The 21,321-nt window shown below is 37.5% G+C and overlaps 1 protein-coding gene across 1 annotated transcript; it reads right to left on the reverse strand.

The window, feature by feature from the left end:
• Positions 1-7,161: 7,161 nt before the first annotated feature.
• Positions 7,162-20,779, reverse strand: LOC148595240 (endogenous retrovirus group K member 113 Gag polyprotein-like). Its single transcript, XM_088521863.1, has 2 exons — positions 19,977-20,779; positions 7,162-7,435 (listed from the first exon to the last, which is right to left on the reverse strand). Exons 1-2 carry the CDS (start codon positions 20,777-20,779, stop codon positions 7,162-7,164), a joined length of 1,077 nt encoding a protein of 358 aa, XP_088377989.1.
• Between the last annotated feature and the right edge of the window lie 542 nt (positions 20,780-21,321).

The raw sequence follows: 21,321 nt of genomic DNA on the forward strand, positions 1-21,321 counted from the left end.
AAAATTTACATAAAGTTAAGTACATGTTTAACTTCCAGGAAACAAGTAGCAACCCAATTTGCTATGTCTTATGAAAGACGATTAAATTAAAATTCCTTAACCAATCCACTAAGGTACCAGACAGCATAACAGCGGTTTCTGTGCTCTCTTTACCAATAACAGTTATGGAGTTTGGTTTGACTGAAACTTCATAAACGAATCTCATAACCTCATATTAGATATTCATTGCTCTAAACCGAATTGAATTTCTTGAGTACTCATTTCATAGATGTTTTTATGTAAGCAATGCTTTCCTGAATACTTCTACAGGGCATTTGGCCAGATAATATTAAATAAATAGAACTTCTGGCCACCTGGGAAGTCCAAATTTATGTATTTTTTCAGCATGGGGAATATAAAATATAATTCAAAATTATGTATCAGTTAAAAACAAGGAAATTCAGTGTTAATAGGTGATGTGCTAGAGGAATGTAAACCATGGTAAATATGCACAGCATCTACTCCCTTGTGAAGATTAAATTTCAGAGGTTAGCCCATATAATAGAGGGAAGTAATAAATTAAAACAGATACTGAGATACCAAGCTTATTCATCTCATCAATTGTCTGATATGCTCACAAATAGAACAGGAACCTCATTTTTTAAATTATTTTAACGGACAACACAAAAGGCTGAAATGGCAGAAGTAAACTCAAGATCATTTAGGAATTTTGTCAGGAGAGGGAAAAATAGATTCACTAAGAGTTAAATAGCTTTGTTTGGGCATATATTATTAGAGGAAGAGGAAGAAGAAGAAAACAATATATTACATATTGAATGAATACAATTCTCGTTAAAAAAGCCCTACCAAGAAATTAAAACATATCTTGATTTTAGCAAAAAAAACCCGTGATGTTACTAAAACCATCCAGTTCCTACAAGCTCCAAGGGAGCAGGTCTTGAAGCCTGTAAAAGTATATAGCTAGTCCTTGAGTCCAAGAGGAAGGAAATGAATGAAAATGACACTTCAGTATTGAAAATATTATTACCATATTTTCACACTCATATCCCACATGTCTGCCAAAAAATGAATGTGAAATCACAGCAGGTTATTAGTATATGTAAGCAATATATGAGGAAGTTTTTCACAGAACTCTCCTCTCCTGGCACAGAACAAAGCTCTCTCCTTCTTTCCTGGCATGAAGAACTCGTTCCTCCAGAGAGGAGTTCTTTTCCGAGAACAGGATTTTCAAGTGATGTGGGCTTTCTGTAATGTTCTTCTGAGACCTTTCCTGGTCTAGTCATATTCTAGTTCTACACATGGTATAAAACCTGAACAAGAGTGAAATATTGTAAGATCTATCACTGCATACTGTCTGTGTAACAACCAAAAAAAAAATTGCAACTTAATCAGAGAGTAAGATATTTTTAATCTTTAGGACAGGACCAAACTGGATCATCAACATATTGAATTAAATGATTTTTTGTCAGAATATAAAACAAAATCAAACAAAAAAGTATCAAGTCCTTATACAAAAATCAAAAACAAAAACAAAAACATGAAATACAGCATGAGCAGAATAAATGAGTTCTGGCTACACAATTCAAAAACGTGCAATCAAAACAAAAGTCCTTTATCTGCAGAAAGAAGGTGATTGACAAGTTTGTCTAAATAGTTATAATTTACACTTCAAAAGTAATGATCAAAACATAACCTGGAAGACAATGTATCAGGTTATCCAGAATCAGAATATCAGTATGCAGAATCTCATATTTCATAAAGCTTATACAGCATTCAACAGACATAATCTTATGGTATATGTATACTCATAAATGAAAAGCATCAATCTCCAAATGAGGGAAGGAGAGTACATGAAATTCAGTGATTAAAAGATGTAATCAAAAAGGATTTCTTTTATAATTTGTGGGCCAACTCTGTGAGAGAATTAGTTATTTGTGTTGCAAAAGGAAACTTTTTGTGTATCCAGATAACATATTGACAAACAAACTTGTCATCTATTTGCTAGGACTATAGAGGAAACTGAAAGCAAAGAAACAGTTCTGAGTAGTGAAGCTTTTCAGATCGTACATGCAGCAATGTTTGCCTTGTAAAAGAGATGATCTGCTCACCTCTCTTTTCATCAAAGTTTGAGAAATGTACCAGTTTCAGACATATTTTCTTTACATAAGGTCATCAAGAGAGAGAGCGTTGATTTCTTTGAGCCATTAGTTCTGCCCTGTAATAACACCTATTACATACTTGTTGCAATAATATTCTGTCTGCTGCTCCTTCTCCTAATGACTACTACTGTCACTGTATATTCTTCCCGTGCTTGTGAGCGATAACCTGTGTTACCTTGGACTATCATTAGATCTGTCTCGGTCTCTGTCCTGTTGTCACTCAAGCTGCTAGAGGTTTGTATGGATCCAAACCGCATAGGTGGGACAGTGCTTCTAGAAACTGAGGGTTAATCTTGAAGCTAGTGATACAAATACGGAACGATTACCTTTGCTGTCCTCTGTAAGCAGCTGCTGTCAAGCACATCCCTTTGACAACATTTCTTATTGTTAGAGACAATAGATACAGTTACTTTGGAGCCATTCTGTCCTTAACATTTCTGTACCAATTCTAGATTGGCAAGTCAGGTTGGAAATGATTGCATCAGCGATCTATATGATCACGATTCAGGTTGTCAATGGATGATTCAAGGTCATGACAGTCTTTTTTCAACCTGGGCTGCCAACCTGGCAAAGAAGAGACAAGGCCTGGTCAGATGTGTCCTAGACTTTTATGTGTATATTAACTGCAATTGCTGCCATTCATGTCTCTCAAGTGCTAATAGACTACTAAGGAATATTAATAGGTGATAGCTATGTTTAATCAGATATAACATGCTAGAGCCTTTAGAAACATCTTTTATATCAAAAGGGATAGGGATAGGGTGATAGGTTTTTTTTTTTTTTTTTTTTTTTTTTTTTTTGTAAATCTGTGGCTATGACACAGCCTATGAGGCTCTATAGGGCACAAGAGAGCTTGTTGGACAAGTTGCAACAGTCACAGGCTATGCAACATCTCCATGGGATGTACATTCATTCAGCTGACAGTAGTGTTGTATGCTCAGAGGGACAAGATATAGGAGACCATTCCCAACAATGTGCAGATCTTCATTGACTGCTGTATTTAGCTTAATCTATGTGAAAAGTAACCAATGTGAATGAGTGATTTTCATGCCATTTACATGAAAATCACAAGACATTTACAGTCTTGTATCTACTGTTGGTAAATGCTTCCAAATGGAGATTTTTAAATAATCATATTCATATTATATATTGTAATGACACTAACTACAAGAGTAGAGTAGCACTAGCTTTTAGTCATATATTTATGTGAGATGAAGATATCTGGATGATGCTAATCATTTATTAACTAACAGCCAAACTTACCAGGTGTTAAATGATTTTTGTACCATGATAAATACCTACAGTTTAAATACAGTTTTTACCTCTTCCCTAATTCTCTGATTATCTTCATGTCTGTTATAGTGAGGACCTAAAAATGCAAACATTGCATCACCAGTGAAGTACACAAGCAGCTGTGACCTTTTTACTCATGTCAATAAGTTTCTTCCATCCTACAGAAATCATGCTGTCACTGTAATCATATGAAAAAAAAAAAAACCTTGAGAAATAATCTTATAATTGCTAATTTAATTTGTGATGATATAAACAAAAATGGTGGAGATCTTCAGAATATATGGTGAAAAAGATATATTTATTTATTAATTTATTATATATATATATATGTGTATATATATACACACATATAAAAGGCATCATTGACTGCAGCAGAACTCATAATATCTAATATAACTTGTCACAATGGATGGTAGATTTTCCTGAAACACTTACTAATGAGACATTGTTTTTGGATTCCTTGCCCAAGAACATAATTGCAGTTGACAAAAAGCATCTTAAAAATCTTTGAGAAGAAGTGTCAAAATATTTTGCATTGTCTAGTTTCAATACACCTCCCTTACAATGGCAAGGGGAAAAATATACATTTTTCTAAACGATGTATATTTTTTAAACATGAGACTTTTTGAAGTGCATAGGATGGATCTAAATAGTCACATAACACTGTGTTTAAGCCATATAAATTCATAACAAAGTTATATGAGGCATTCTACAAGTGGATGGCAGAAGTCTCACAATCTTCAGTCCTTGTTCTTGTGGGGGACTTCAACCTACCAGATGTTTGTTGGGAATACAATACAGCAGAGAGGAAACAATCTAGGATATTCGTGGAAGGCATGGAAGATAACTTCCTAACACAGAATCACAGAATTACAAAATCACAGAATCACAGAATGGGTAAGGTTGGAAGGAGCCTCCAGAGATCATCTAGTTCAATTCCCCTGCTCAAGCACAGATACCTAGAGCACGTGGCACAAAGTCACATCCAGGTGAGTCTGGAAGAGCTCCAGAGAAGGAGACTCCACAACCTCTCTGGACAGCTTGTTTCAGGGTTCTGAAACCCTCATGGTAAAGAAATTCTTCCTCACATGGAGATGGAACTTCCTGTGTTTCAACTATCATAGAGAGCCTATAAGGGGAGGAGCCCTGCTGGACCTGCTCTTTGCTAACAGAGAAGGACTGGTGGGAGATTAGCTGGTCGGAGGCTGACTTGGGCTTAGTTAACACAAAATGATACAGTTTTTAATTCTGGTGAAGTCAGGAGGGATCAGCAAAACAGCTACGTTGGAATTCCAGAGGGAAGACTTTGAACTGTTTATGACACTGTTTGGGAGAATCTCCTGGGAGACAGTCCTGAAGAGCATAGGGATCACGGAAGGCTGAATTTTCCTCAAGAAGGAAATCTTAAAGGCACAGGAACAGGCTGTCCCTGTGTGCCAAAAGATGAGCCAGAGGAGAAGAAAACCAGCCTGGATGAATAGGGACATATTGCTGAGGCTCCAGGAAAAAAAAAAAAAAAAAAAAAAAAGAGTTTACCAACTTCAGAAGAAGGGGCAGGTAACTCAGGAAGAGTACAAGGAAGTCGCTAGGGTATGCAGGGAGGAAATCAGAAAGGTAAAACCTCAAATGGAGCTCGATCTGGCCACCCTTGTAAAAGACAACAAAAATGGTTCTACAAATATATTAAGAGACGGGCCAAGGAGATTCAACATGTTTTATTGGATACAACAGGGAACATTGTCATCACGGATGAGGGTAAGGTACTTAATGCCTTCTTTACCTCAATCATTAACACTCAGATCAATTATCCTCATGATACTTGGCTCTCAGAGCTGGAAGAGATCTATAGAGTGAAGAATAAACCCCCATAAGTCAAGGGGAAACAGTCAGTGACCTGTTACTCCACTTGGACATCCACAAATCTATTGGGTCAGATGGGATCCATGTGAGGGTTCTGAAGGAAGTGGCAGAAGTGCTCGCCAAGCCACTCTCCATCATCTAGCAGCAGTCCTGGTCAAGACGGGAGGTCCCAGACAATTGGAAGCTGGCCAGTGTGAGGCCCATCTACAAGAAGGGTTATACGGAAAATCCAGGGAACTACAGGCCTATCAGCCTGATCTCAGTATCAGGGAAAGTTATAGAGCAGATCATCCAGAGGGTGACCACACAGCATATGCATGACAACCAGGGGATGAGGTCCAGTCAATATGGGTTTGTGAAAGGCAAGTCTTGCCCGGCCAATCTGATCTCCTTCATGACCAGGTCACTCGTTCAGTGAATGAGGGAAAGACTGTGGACCTGGTCTACTTAGACTTCAGTAAGGTTTTTGGTGCAGTCTCTCACTGCCTTCTCCTGGAGAAGCTGGCAGCTCATGGCTTAGACAGATGCACTCTTCACTGGGTGAAAAACTGGCTGGATGGCTGGACCCAGAGCATGGTGGTGAATGGAGTTAAATCCAGCTAGCAATCTGTCACGAGCAGTGGTGTTCCCCAGTCAGTGTAGCCGGTCCTCTTTAAGGTCTTTATCAACAACTTGGATGAGGGAATTGAGTGCACTCAGCAAATTTGCAGATGACACCAAGGTGGGAGGAAGAGTTGATCTGCTTGAGGGTATGATGGCTCTGAAACGGGATCTGGACAGGTTGGATCGATGGATGGGGACCAACTGTATGAGGTATAATAAAGTCAAATGCCAAGTCCTGCACTTTGGTCACAACAATCCCATGCAATGCTACAGTCTTGGGGCAGAACAGTTGGAGAGCTTGTGGCAGAAAAGGAGCTCAACAAACACTCAACAACAACAAAAAAAAAGTGTATTTTTTACATGAATAAACATTACCATGTGAGAAAAGCACAGTATAAATATGTGTTCAAATAAAGCTTGGCTTTTAAAGTCTGAAAACCTTAGGGTACCTTAGGGTACCTCAGGATGCATTATAAAAGACGGCTTATTTCAATCACCATAATTAGTGTGAGAAATCAGACCAAGTGTGTATTAAAACAATTTGTCAGGATAGTTACAGGTATGTTGCAATCTTATATGGACATATACCAGGTAACCTGAAATTAGCTTTAATACCTGCAGGTTAAGGCAGCAGCCCAGAAAAGAAGGGCTTTGGAAATCCCTGATAAATAAATAAATAAATAAATAAAGTTTACTTTCATCTGCTGTGGCTAGACAGCTACTCAGTGCCCAAATTAAAGCTAAGTTGCGGTTGTCTTTGCAGTACTGTAGACGTACCATAAAGCTTGCCACATCCTCAATATTAGTTTCTGAGCTAATAGATGACTCAGATTATAAGTGTAAATGTGATTTACAGACACCACTAGGGATTTGTTTACTGCAACTTGGCCTTCTTTCACTTCTCAAAGTAAATAACAAACTTACTCTCTAAGTGACAAAATGGCCTCAACTTTTCTGTATTTCCGATCGATGTTTTAGCCTTGTCTGAACAGTTTCTTCCAAAGACCATCATAAATAAACCCCTAGGGATAAATACTGTAGGAGTGAGCTTGAAGCAAAATCTTTCTCCTGATCAGCATTTCTTATAGATAATTTATGTCAGCCTGAATTCCAAAGATTGGTTCTGAGATTGCACATATTTATCTGGTTATTTCTTCAGATTCCTGTCAGAAAATTGCGAAGCTCCACAGTTCTTTTCAAAGAGAAAGCTTGTGTTGCTTCTCTTTCAAATTAATTGAAGCCTCCTCTACCAATGTACTTTCATGTCTGCTCGTTTCCCAAAGGCAGACTTGTCAATCATATAATCACTCTGCTGCTGTTCTGCAGTTGACCTGATTCGGCACTGAAAAGGAACAAGTGCTTCTGTGCAATCAGACTGGAGCTGATGGGTACCAAAGACACCTTCATAGATTTGCTTAGTACCAGACAGTGCCAGTAATGTACTGTACACTGTAAGGCGAGAAAGAGCAAGAGGGAATACACTGGGGGAAAGCATTGCTTTGAAAACGATTTTTGAAAGTCTGTGCAGAAAGAAGCAATCATAAGTGCAAGAATACGGTAATGTTAGTACATGCAGGCTATATATATGCATAACAAATATTCCTGTCTTCAGCTGTAACTGAGAGTAGTAGCTGATTTTGGAATAGACACAAAATGCAGGTTTGTTTGGGAAATTTTGACTGTCAGGTTTGACAAACCTGATAATATCAAAATCCACAGGGGTATGGCTCAGTGGCACTTTAGTTTAAATTTAGATTTGAACAACTCAGAACTTAACACTGAAACACATCATGTCCCAATGGTGATATGCATAATTTTCAATTGAGAAATTTCAGATAACTTATGTTTTTCAAATGAGCAAGATATAGTTTGCAGCGCTTTTAAATTGTCACCCTGGTGATTTATACCTGAAAGCTTTAACACAAACGTCACAAGGGCACTTTCTAATGCAAGAAGCTAAGCTAAAAAGCATCTCTCTCATGTATTTAAAGCACATCCTCAGGCAATATAACTTTTAATAAGTATTCTATACATGGAATAATGATGTACTAGTACATAAAGTCCAGTCAAACTTCTCTCTCAATTATTTTAGATTGTTTTCTTGGAAGATACGTGCTTCTAAGGATTATCCATTTTGTACTGGTGGGACTATGTAGCAGCTTGCCAATGCTTCTGTGGTGGTTTTCCAAATCCCCAGTCTAAGGACCTAGAATTGTTTACTGCAGCAAACAAAAAGTTTGTGATAATCTATTTCATAAAAGACATATTAAATAATAATCTATTTCAATTGAAGAAATAATTAAAAATAATATTTTTGCAAAGTAGAATAGAAGAGAGCACTACGTGATCAAACTTGACTGTAATTTCAGTGGCTTGAAGGTTGGGATATTCTGTTGGAAAGAGGTTTTTCTCTTTATCCTTCATAGTTAAGATAGTTACTGGGTAGAAAAGTTTTCACAATTATGTAGTATACATTTTTTTTTCTCTTCCTCATCTGCAGTGTCACATCTTTTGTGAGGAATATTCTGATGTAGAAAAGTGGAGGAAAAATACCTTACAGTTGGAATAGTCCCAAGCATTAACAAACCTTCAGGTAACAGCTCCTATACAGGAGGTTTATGTTTCACATACGGAGATGTGTGTTTCTGCTTTGGCATTTCTGTGGTAAGACAGAACAAACATCCACCCAGAACACCAACAGTGTAATCTATTGAAGAAAAACAAATTTTTGTTTGGTGATGCATTCTGCTGTGTTTAGGAACTTAGAATGTAGGTTTAATAGCACAATAAAAATCTTAAAATGTTTCTTTTGAAGAAGGGAGGACAGAATGATTTGTAACTCTGTAGGTGACCTTTTGTTTAAAAATGTGTAAGGAATTGGTAACAAAGATTTCATGAAATCATAGGACTGAAAAAATACTAGAGAAGACTTTGTTCGTTTAAAAAGTTCTACAGCTCTATTTTTGTGAGTGTTGTGAAAAGACTGAGTCACAAGTCATGCTTTTACCTACTGTTACCTGTGAAGATAAACTAGAAAGGTCTAATCAGAATATGTCCTTAAGCAGATTTTTATTTCTGGTGGATTTACAGAGATGTATGCAATTGAATCAGATGTTCATTGGAAAAAAAAAAAATCTTGAAATTATTAGAAACTGATTTGGAAAATATTTTTTGTGAAATTTTAGATTAAGAGCACTGATATTCTTTAATATCAATCATGTGTTCTAAATAACTCTTAATTCCAATATAACCTTATATTTTCCAATCAATTGGTTACTTTTCTCTGTCTCAAAGATTTCACCAACATTTGCTTCCACATATAATAGCCTTTTTTATTCCTCACATGTTTATTTTCCTATATTTTACTGAGTTGGAGCTATTTGATCCATTATACATGAGAAATACAAAATGATGACTAACTTAATTTTTCAGAAAACATTGCAGTTGTGTGTTTCATTAAATTCATTGTTCAAACACTTTTCTTCTCTGAAGAAACTATTGTCTGATAGCAAAAGGCAGTCAAGCCTTCCTAATCTTAAATGGGAGGAAAGGAAGCCAGTTCGCTTTTTTTTTTTATTATGCACTGGTGACATTAGCTTCATCATTTGGGTCTGAAAATTATAGCTTTCACAGAAATGAAGGAGAAAGAACAAGCCTGTTATGCATGTACCCAAGGAAAGCAAAAATCATATACATAATCTAGGCTGATTTGTTTCCTATTATATCATCCCCTTTGCTACAGAGCCACACTAAGATGTACAATCAAGTTAGACAGATAAACACATTTTAGTAGGATTTTAACACAAAAGCAATAAATTATTTGGGTGTTATTCCTTATTTTTCTGTTAACCAGCCTCATTCTGGCAAGGTATGGTATATTTTTCTTCAAAAAAAGAACAGAAAAAAAAGCAAAAAGCGGCTTCCCACTACAGAGATGGCCACTCTTCCCAGACACATTCAATTCAGAAGAACTGTGAAATATTCGGTAATTTGGTGAGGAAAAAAAATGATAGCTAAGCCCTCTTGACCTTTTATGCAGCCCATTAACACAGTCTGCTAACACCTGCTTTGTAATTAATGTGCTAATCAAGGCAGTAGGGTTCACCAGTTACTACTTTTCAGCACAGCTTTCCAGCTTTGTTGCCATGCTTCTGTCTCAATTAGTCTGCAGCCTGTTACTGCAGCAAGAAAATTGGTTTCGGATTTGAATGCTTCATAACAAAGTAATCCCTTAATGTATAGTGAACTTATCATGCACTATGCTAAAACTAATCTTGTTTCTGCCAGAATTATATGTGTGCTTAAAACTTAGATGCAGAACAAATGATATTGAAATTTGTCCTGAAATGGGATATTTGGGAATGTTTTACAGCAAACTTACAAGCTGTCATAGCCATATAGCTGAAAAAGCTCATGACTCAATATGCTGCTTGCCTAGCTTCTGTCCATACACGCACAAAAACAAATCATTTTATGTCATATATTTCATGTCCACTTGCAATGTTAATACTGTTAGAATTACTGAAATGTCACCTGAAAAGCAGAAAAATATTTGAAAACTGTCATGTGTACAAGGTTCCCATGGAAACCAATTTCCTTGATATCCATATGTTCAATATAGCTGTCTGTAATTTTGTTTGGATACTAATGGAAAAAAATCTGTAACGATAACATGGAATCTACACGCTTTTTTAAATATTATTAAAACCTTTGTTACATTATTATAACAGCACTATTGACCAAGCATAACTCGATCAGCATTCACCAATTCAGATTTCAAATGTCATGCTCCAGGCAGCATATATATACGTGGAAAACCAAAACCTTTCACCAGTGTCACAATAGCTTTGGTTCTCCATACAGCATATAGGGGGAGTATTCTAGAACGGAACACTTGTACATATCTATGTGGCGGACTACAATATTAGGCAATCCTCCACTGCATACAACTAGGACAGGTAACATTTTATAACATTACTCTAATTTTGTACTATGGAAGCATGCATAAATCCAAAACAGAAGCACTTAGCACTTTGTACTGTAAATAATGTGTATGTCTGTCCCTATCCAAAACTGCTTGTAATGAAATTGGGTTTGGCAGGCACAATTAGTGAAATATTTAAGGAAGTGAGATGCACGGATGAAACATGGTCATAACAGGATATCTGATGCAAGCTAAAATAAAGAATTACCAAAAGAATCTAGTCCTTCTGTTTAACTGTAAATTTATTGATTCACTCATTCAAAAACAAAAAATCTAAATGATCTATTTTTGTGGTCTTGGGCACACAGAAGCAAAAACTCTTCCCTCCTCTCTCCAAACACAAACCTTACAAAAGCAATCTGCTAATTTGTACCAAGAAACGTAAATTCCACTTCCTGCAGAATTTCCACTATCATTTTACATTTTCAGTAACTCAAAAGTTCACTAGCTTTTAAAGCTTTTCAGTAGATATGTATACATATATGCATATATACATATGCACACACGTATATAAAGGGAATAACCAGCTTTTGGCCAGAAAATTCACCTTGTACTTCAGAAACATCCCAAAAATCCCATTCCTTAGTATTTGCTACTTTAAAATGTTTGGTCTCTTTGAGGCTGCATTTTTATAGGTTCGGGCACCTTATGTCCTAAAGTTTGTCACCTTTTGATTCTTAGTTACTTTAGTGTCTTCATATACTTTTTCACATTGTGACTTTATCACCTTACATCTATTTATTCTGTACTAATTTGTTTATTTTATTCCATTCCCATGAAATAGATTATGCTGTTGCTGAAGCAAGATATTTGTTCAATGTGAATAAAAACACGTGAATTGTTGTTAATGGTCTGCACTTTTCAGTTTATCTTTTTACTAAAAGAAAAATCTAATATCTGAAATAAACACATCTCCATTTTGTTTAAGAAGCTGTAAGATGAAGATACATCCTTTTCCAGCATTTTCATTACGTAGAGGGTAAAAAGCCTAGAAATGATAGAGACAGTATGCATTTGAATATGAGAATAGTGATAATGAAGAAAAAAAAAAGTAAAAATACAAGCTTTTTGCTTCATTCAAATGCAGTTTTTGAAGATTTTCTGTTGTCAATCATCGTGTATGTTCAGTGAGTGCCTAGTTAAACAGATTGCTGTCTTGTAAAGCTTGTATCCTAGATTTTCTGAGTTACAAGACTAAGTTTTGAGATCATGTAATGTACAAATGAGAAATATGCTTTGAGTTTGAGGACTTTTCCTTTTTTTGCAGCTGTAAATAAATACTTTTTTTTTTGAAAGTTAAAACACATATTTTTACCGATTTGAATTATTTTAGTTATTACAAACATTATTAGATGAGTATACTTCACTACACTGTGTATCTATCTAATCCAAGCCATAAGCAGAAAAGAATTAAAAACATTGTGAGCCATTTGTTTGGACTGGCTGAAAGCTGTCCATGCAGTCGATAATTCGTCGTTAACGTCCTTAATTATGGCCTTGTTTTCTTGAGGATATGCTTTGGCATGGGATGAGGACCAGATATATTTTCTGTAGGCTGTATCTTTATGTTACTTGTTACTTTAAATTGATATGCTTACTGTTACGTACCAAGGAATTCTGAAATATAATTGTACTTTTGCAGATTGTTTCTCTGTCTTCTGGTAACAGAATGAAGATATGTTTGTTTTCCATCTGAGAAGACATTAGAAGATCTACAGTGCTTTCACTCATTTTGGATTTTGGGTCTGGGACGATAACTGTGACAACTGAGGAGCTTATAAGTGTGATGGAAACTAACTAGCAAACTGCCACTTCTTCTTACATATGCTGCTTCTAGACACAGGTGACCCCATTCTCTCCATGTCCTATTTGTCCACTGTGTACAATATCAATGGCAAAAACATAACCCTACCCATAAATGAGAGGTTTAATTTTGTATTAGCAGCAGAGCATATAAAAGTTACTTAACTCAAAAAAAAAACAAATGGGATTAAATATTGATTCAAATGATAGAAAAGACAGATATAAAGTGGTAATATAACTGCCATTTTACACTTCCAAGAAGTTCTTAGTAAGTGAGAAGATCTGAAGAGAAGATATTCTGATTATCCTGGTAACACTTGCTGCCTGGATATCCGAGTTTTATTCTTAGCGTTCATCAAAATCCTTTTGTGACATGATGCTTGTACTTCATCTGTAAACTGGGAAGAAAAACAGTTCCATGCTCTAAACTACTGAGTTGCATTGCATGTGTCTTGCATGTGTACTCTTTTGTGAATTGTTTGAAGAATCTCGAGTAGAATATATTTCACAAGTGTGAAATATTTTTATAGTATTTTTATTTTATACACTGTAGGTTATGTTCCAGCCTTAGCAATTTTGGTGGCATTTTTAACTTAATAAATGATAACAGAAAATTAACTTTTACTCTTCCTTTTTTTAATAAATAAACAATGCAACTGTATTTTTAGTTTTATCAAAATACTGAAAATTTTATCAAATTCCAGGAAGATCATCATAAATGATCTTATTACTGAGATACTGTAAACAAGTTTAACAGAAATAAAGGTGACATATCTGAAAGTAATTCTTTTAAAAAGAAGATTTACACCTCACATTCCCAGAATATTGAGCATTAGACAAGCCACGTGCTTTGCTGAATAACAATATAACTCTGGGGAGCTCCTGTGCTACTTCATTGTAAATCTTCATTTACAGCTGAGTTTCAACTACAAACTAACCATTCAACTTTGTAAGTTCAGTTTTTCCATGCATTTTTATATCTTTTCTACACCTTTCCTGCACCTTGAATTAGGAGCCTTAATTTAACCATGTGTGTCATGGCTTGGATCTAAAAAATCAAAGATTATGGAAAACAAATGTCCCCATAGCCTTTACAATGAGAAATTTGACATGCTGAAAAAGCTGGAGTAACAGCTGTCATCAGACTGTGATAGAAGGTGATCTCTCCAAAAAAAAAAAAAAAAAAAAGAGGTGTCCCTGGAGCTCTCGGGCATGCATTGGAACTGTTAGCCAAAATACTCCATTATTTAAGCCACTATGCCACAGTTGTTATGTCAAAACTCAGAGTGCAAAAATGTGTATTCATGCACATAGACACACACACACAGGTACTTGTGCATGAGGAGAGATTAAATATGTTTAAAGGCCTGAAACAGTAGAGAAAGAGAATACTGTAGAAAGAGATATGAGGCATGGAAAACATGGAAAAGTAAGATAATTAGTCAAAGGCAGCAATTTATTCTCTCCTCATTCTCTATGATAGCATAACTCTGTTTTATAAGAAACATTCTTATAATTTAAGTTCCTAATTCCACATGTTCTAAAAGGCCTTCTCTGTATGTGTAAAATGATATACCATGGTTCATGCAAGCCCACTTCCTGTGTGGAAATAGCAGACGCATATGGAATAAATGACTTTGGAGTCAACTAATTTTACAAATTAGTTCGCACATGGACAAATGGTAAAGAGTAACTCCTGCGCTATATATTCACTACCGACTTTAAGGTACACCATCATTTCTTTGTGCGCTATTCTGTGTTGATATTACTGTATACCTAGGCCAATAACAAGATACCAAAACATAGTTAGGCTAAAGCAAAGGATACGTTCCTGTATACTTTAGCTCAGGAAGTGTGGGTTAGATAAGTGGACAGTGAAGTGGATTGAGAACTGGCTGGATGGCAGAGCTCAGAGGGATGTGATAAGTGATGTCAAGTCTACTTGGAGGCCTGTGGCCAGTAGTGTCCCGCAGGGGTCAGTGCTGGGCCCAGTGCTGTTCAACTGGCTCATCAATGACTTGGATATGGGGACAGAGGGCACTCTCAGTAAGTTTGTGGATGATACCAAGCTCCATGGGGTGGCTGACACTCCAGAGGTCTCTGCTGCCATTCAGAGGAACCTAGACAGGTTGGAGAGTTGGGCAGAGAGGAACCTCATGAAGTTCAACAAGGGCACGATAAGGATCTTGCACCTGGGGAGGAACAACAGATGTGGGATTGACGTGCTGGAAAGCAGCTCCATGGAGAGGGATTTGGGAGTTCTGGCTGACAACAAGTTAACCATTGGCAGATTTATTTCGTGCCAAGAAAGCTAATGGGATCTTGGCCTGCGTTAGGAGGAGTATTGCCAACAGGTTGAGGGAGTTGATCCTGCCCCCTCTACTCAGCTCTGGTGAGGCTGCACCTGGAGTGTTGTGTGCAGTTCCGAGTTCCCTAGTACAAGAGGGATGTGGAGCTTCTAGAGATGGTCCAGTGTAGAATGACAAAGGCGATTAAGGGACTGGAGCGTCTATCTCACGAGGAAAGATGAAGTGAGCTGGTCCTGTTTAGCCTAGAAAAGAGAAGATTGACAAGGGATCTGACTAGCATGTACAAATACCTGAAGGGAGAATGTAAAGAGGATGGGCCCAAACTCTTCTCAGTGGTGGCCTGCTACAGAACAACATGTAATGGAGTACAAATTGAAACACAAGAAATTTCATTGGCATATGAGGAAGAACTTCTTTACTATGAGGCTGGCAGAGCCCTGGAACAGGCTGCCCAGGGAGCCTGTGGAGTGTCTTTCTTTGGAGATCTTCAAAATCCCCCTGGATGTGACCCTGTGCAATGTGCTCTAGGTGTGTCTGCTTGAGCAGGGTTAGTTGGACTAGCAGTTGGATCTCTAGCAGTCCCTCCCAATCTCAACCATTCTGTGATTCTGTGATACTCTTCCAGTGGTTGCACCATATTGTGGCAGAAAGATACAGACAAGTGAATCTGTGAAATTGCAGAGGTACTTGACGAGAGAATAACTTATTTATTTTTTGTTATTATCATGATATCTCCAAATGAACTAGATAAAAAATACTGTGACTGAATATGATAGCAAAAAAAATCTAACTTCGTTGGCTTTGAACTTGACTTTCCATTCCATCTTTACAAAAGAAGAGTTACTTTTTGAAAAAAAATCTGGTATAAGAGAAAATATTCATTGAGTTTTAATTATACATCAGAGGCATTTTTTTTGAGAAATCACAAAGGTAAGCAGAATTCAATTTGTGCTAAGAAATAACTTACATGTTAGGTACACTCAAATAGTATAGATAAATTAAAAACAGACATTGATACTGTCATACTGTTTAAAAAATAGAAGATTCTGCAAAGGACTTGATCCTAGAGTTCAGAATATGTTTCTATATATAGTATTTCATGGCTCTGCATACAGGTTATGCGTGTTAGAGACATAAAACTTATGACTCTATTTTGAGTCATATAAGTTTAATAAAGCCCATCGTTAGTGGAAAAAAAAAGTTTAGTTATCTGAAGAAAATGATGTGCTAGGTGAAAGGCATGTGACAACAAAGATTTAAAATGATTGGGGTTCTCATGGCTGTGTATCTTTGAAAATGTGACATTTTGTACTGGTATGAACAGAAGCAGATAGAAGACTGATGAAAGGAAAATGTCTTGCGAGGGTTGAAGGGAAAGCTGTTGTAGGGTCTAGTCACAAGCGTACTGAAATCAAGGTGGAATTTTTTCTCTGCCAGTCACCATGCCATGGTCGCCACCAGTGTCTAGGTCAGGGTTAGCACTTGATATATAAGAAGAGTTGAAAAATAAAGAATAAAAAGGACAGTTTAGGAAAAATAGCATATGTATGTAATAATGATGGAAACAGGTCTCATGAAGACAATGATTTACAACATCTGAAAAACTCTCTAGGGTGTATATAACTATACATATATAGATAAATGTATGTGTGTATTTTTCATCAATGAGAATTTGAAGTTTTCCTGCCAACAATCAATGTATTCCCTGTGCATGCATAGAAGAAAGTGTTCTGTGTAATATTTTAGATATTTAGATTAAACATAAATCTTTAATTACAAAGAGACAGATTTCAATTAGATGATACCTTTTTTCCTGCAAAAATATTTCAGATCTCTGTTAATTCTTCCCACAGAAAAAATGCACAGTTGCATTGTACAGAAAGCTTTAATAAGACACTTCAGCTTATATTCTTTAAAATGTAAAAATAATATTATTAGAAATATAATTTTAAAATTCAAAAGTTAAAATTTGAAGCAGTAAAGATCAGTTTGTAATACTGTAAAATATCTCTAGAGAGATTCTCCGTTCTTTATTTAGTAAAGATAGGGCTTTAAATAAAGCTTTCAGAGCTATACTGAAATGATTTGCCTGAAAATATATAAGCTAATCCATCCTACAAGCTAGAGGAATCTATTAGACCTTAGAGGCTATAAATTCAGGAAATTAGTATGGATTTTGATTTTTTTTTTTTTACATATGTATTTGATGTCATGCTTACATATGGCCTAATGTGATTTAGAAAGCAAGTTGGCAGTTATATGAGGCAGAAACTAGCATCATTTGGGGAAGAATCATGTGTAGTCACATTTTCCTAATTCAGAAGTAAACGGAATTCATATTTCAGCAGAAACTGTAAGAAATCATGCTAACTTATTGACACCACAGAGATTTGGTTAAAATTACCTTAAGCAATAAAGGATATTTTATGACTAAAAAAAGGGGCAAAGTGAAAAAGAATTCATTATGAAAAGAGCAAATAATTTAACATTACTTTCTTTATAGAGACATAAAAATGAGGAATATGAGTGGATTGGCCTTCAGCAGGTCATTTGGGCCATTCCCAGTCCTACCACATCATTAGCTATGTCAGAGAGCATCATTAGCTATGCCAGAGAGCATCTTAGACAGTTTAGTCTATACTGTACATAGACTATATAGACATATAACTAATAACTTCCTCCTAAACAACTCGTCTCATAACAGCAGCAAAGCTAGACTTTACTATAAATTATTGAGATATATTTGTTTAACATACAAAGTTGGTTGTAATACATTCAAAATTTGAATAATATAGGAGAATGCACACATTATTTGAGTCATCTTGTTAAAAACAAACAAACAAGAACAAAAAAACCATGGAATTCTACCATATTCTACCACAGATATGATAGGAATCACAACTACCTTTAAATATTTTAGAGTTTCTTAGTTCCTCTGTCAAGCAAATAAAAATGCGCATTTCCAAAACTATTTGCAGTGGAATAAATGAAAATAAAAAAGTAACATGAACTTTAACATTTCTATGAAAATTTAAATTGATGCATAAGTGCATAAGAATAAGTTGCACGAAACAGTTTGTCACCCCACAGCAGTAAGAAGAGGTGATTCTCGCTACTGTATATTTGAATAAAGATTTTGCTTAGTTTTTTAAAATCGGTCCCTTTGAAATTACAAAACATTAAAAAAAAAAGTTCATTAATCCTGTACTGCTACCCAGCTGCTGCAGTCTCTCACATCAGATGGACCAACTACTGCCTGACTTAGTAAGATTATATTACATAATGTCTTGTGAGATTATGGGTATAATTTATCTATTATACCATAGTGCATACCCCTGTTGAAGAAATAAATCATTTCATATATTCTGCAAAAGTTACTTTAAGGTATTTTTGTCATATAGATGTGTCGAGGGTCACTCGAATGCTGAGGCTCACTCCACGAATCAGAGTGAGCAGCACTTTAATATGAAGGGGGTTTAACTCGTGGTGAGTGCCGAAGCCCTCTCCACAAGATGGAGTGAACAACACCTCTAGGCAAAGAGAAGTCAACTCCACCCTGCTGTTGTCTACAGCAGAGCTTTATACCGGTGCAGGTGGGCATGCGCTAAGGAGCAGCGTTCTCATTGGCCAGCTACAGGTTCACAGCTGATTGGTTGCCGGGCATCAGTCCTGTTCTTCTCTTCCTGGTGAATCCCATTACTCCGGTTCCCAGTATTCTTACTAAGGCCCCAACATCTCCCCCTCTTTTTTCCAAAAAACAAAAATTAGCAATAAACATTGCAACATTTACAAAAAACAAATTAACATAGCTGTAAGCCTCAGCATTTCCCCTCTTTTTACAAAAAACAAAAATTGGCAATATCATGCATCAAAATATTACAAACAAAAACAAAGCAACATAGTTGCAAACACAAGTATGATCATTCTGGTCACACTTTTATGATAATGTTTCATTTTTAAATTCCCAAGACAAAAGAAAATGGTCCCAAAAGAATACACAATTTCATTTTGCTTACAACCACAGAAATTCTTCTTGGAAAGGTAATTGTGCTCATTTCAGCAACAGGAGAAGGAAAAAATCTTGCCCTTTGGAGCTGGGAAGGATGGGGGTCCAAGTTAGTATGGTCAGACTGGATATGCTATCATTTTTAGTTTTCAACCACTGGAAAGTTCTTCCAGTCACGGAGTCTGCCGCTCTTTTCAGTTCCAGACCTTGAGGAAGCTGTCCCACGATCCTGTTGCCACTGCCATTCCATCATCAGTCACACCTAAACAACTGACACGGTTATCATGACCGGCAAGGACACCTGCTCTATCAGCTTTCAGTGTATCCCAGACATTGCAGTTGAGGTCGTCATAACCAGCTAGGAGGAGACATAGCTGTCCCAGATTATAAGATTGCCATCCTGGGAGGCACTGACTAGAAGCCTGGAATCAGTCCCCCAGTGCATTGCGTAAGTTTTAGCCAAGTGTCACCCGAGTGTTCTTCTAGTACACATTTGAATTCTCCCCACGGGGAGAATGTTGGCTGTGATCTGAGCCAAGATGGCATTGGTACATGCTTTCCTAGCATCCCTGATTTCATTTTTCAGTTGCTCGGCCTCCTTGAGTAACTGGTCAAGCTCACTCATTTTCCCGTGCTAAAGTTGCACTTCACTACCACCTCTGAGAGGACCACAAATCTGCCCTTCCATCCGCTGCTCATTAACGGGCCCGGTTCGTCCGCCCGCCCTGGCCTGCTCCCAGCAACACTGCAGCTTGGGGGGCGGGAGAAGGAGAAGAGGGTGGCGGTTGGGGGGGGGGGTCGCTGGCTCTCAGCTCCTCCCCAGGGGACCAGTGCACATCGATTCTAATATGTGCACGTCAGTCTCTAATCACTGTGGATTTTGCCACAGAGAGGTTGACTCCTGTGCTTCCTCGGGTTGCGGCGGAGAGTTCACAGAGGCAGCCATCGTCTGGGGATACTTGTTCGCCGCGTCCCTCACAACGCGGCGGCTCCCATTTCCCTGTATCGGCGTGCCGTTCTTGCGAAACGGTGATTGACACTCCACTGCCTTGTGCCCGAACCTCTGGCATCTTGCACAGGTCCCATTGAATCCTCTCGGGCCCATACCTTCCATCCTGAACCTGTTAGGACACTTCCCTTTCATGTGTCCTAATCGACCACATAGGAAACATGTTCCATGGAATCTCTTGTCTCCCTTTCTAGACATTCTTTCTCCTTTAATTGCTGCGGCCAAAGCCACACCATGTATTTTTGCCTTCTGTTCTTCCTCCATCATTGGCGCTCGGGCACAGGTCTCTATCATCTGGACAATTGAAGCTCCTGGTGGCAAAGTAGCTAATAGTTGCTTGCAAGTTTGGTTTGCGTTTTGAACTGCTAAATCTTTGGCCAATATTGCTTTCATTTCCGGAGGCACATTAGGCGCCATATCCAGGGCCTCCTTTAGTCGATCGACAAAATTGAAAAAAGACTCATTCGGCTTTTGTGTTATTTTGGTGTATGGCAACTGCGGTGTTCCTATTTGTGGTAGGGCAAGAAAAGTGGCTAGCGCTGCATTTTTTGATTGCTGTAGTATCCTAGGGTGGAGCGCTGCCTGGGCCTCGGTTGCCCGGTAACGCCCATTGCCCATCAGTTGATCAAGGGTGGCAACCCTTAATGGATCATCCATACTGCGATTTAAATTCTCCAATTGTTTTTCCTCTAATCTTTCCTGCCATTTTGCTAACCAAAGCATATAAGCGGTAGAGGAAAGCAGAAGCTCCATTATCGCTCTGCTATCTGCAGGCACCATATGGGAATATTTAAACAGAGCAGAGACCTGATTTCTCACCAACTTATTGTCATGCCCATACTGCATTATTGTTTTTTGTAAGCCTTGAACCAGTTTCCAATCGAGAGGTTCCCACCTAGGGCCCTGGGCTCCCATTACTACAGGAGCTGCTAGTGGTGTTAATACAAATTCTCCTTGTAGTTGAGCATTCTCTATGAGTCCTTTATACCGTGCTCCCGCATTAAATGTTGGATCAACAGGTGGCATTCCCTCATCATTACTTCCACTTGTAGTGGCTGGGAGCTCTGGCAACAATCCTTCTTCAGCTGGGTCACTTCCTCCAGCTGCTTTCTTTTGAATCTTAGGAGTATCTTTTCATGCCTCCCACTGCTCCATTTGTTTATCTACATTTTCCAACCCTTCCACTATAGCCCTATGGGCAGCCTTATAGGCTGCCTTCACATCTCTGGCCTTGGACCCGCAGTCTAATCACCGCATTTGTTCTAATAACTCTGTCATTCTCTCTGCTTGTCCCC

This window comes from Tinamus guttatus, unplaced genomic scaffold, assembly GCF_059628265.1.
Source record: "Tinamus guttatus ecotype Peru unplaced genomic scaffold, ASM5962826v1 Tinamus_guttatus_pri_ptg000136l, whole genome shotgun sequence".
Lineage (NCBI taxonomy): Eukaryota > Metazoa > Chordata > Aves > Tinamiformes > Tinamidae > Tinamus > Tinamus guttatus.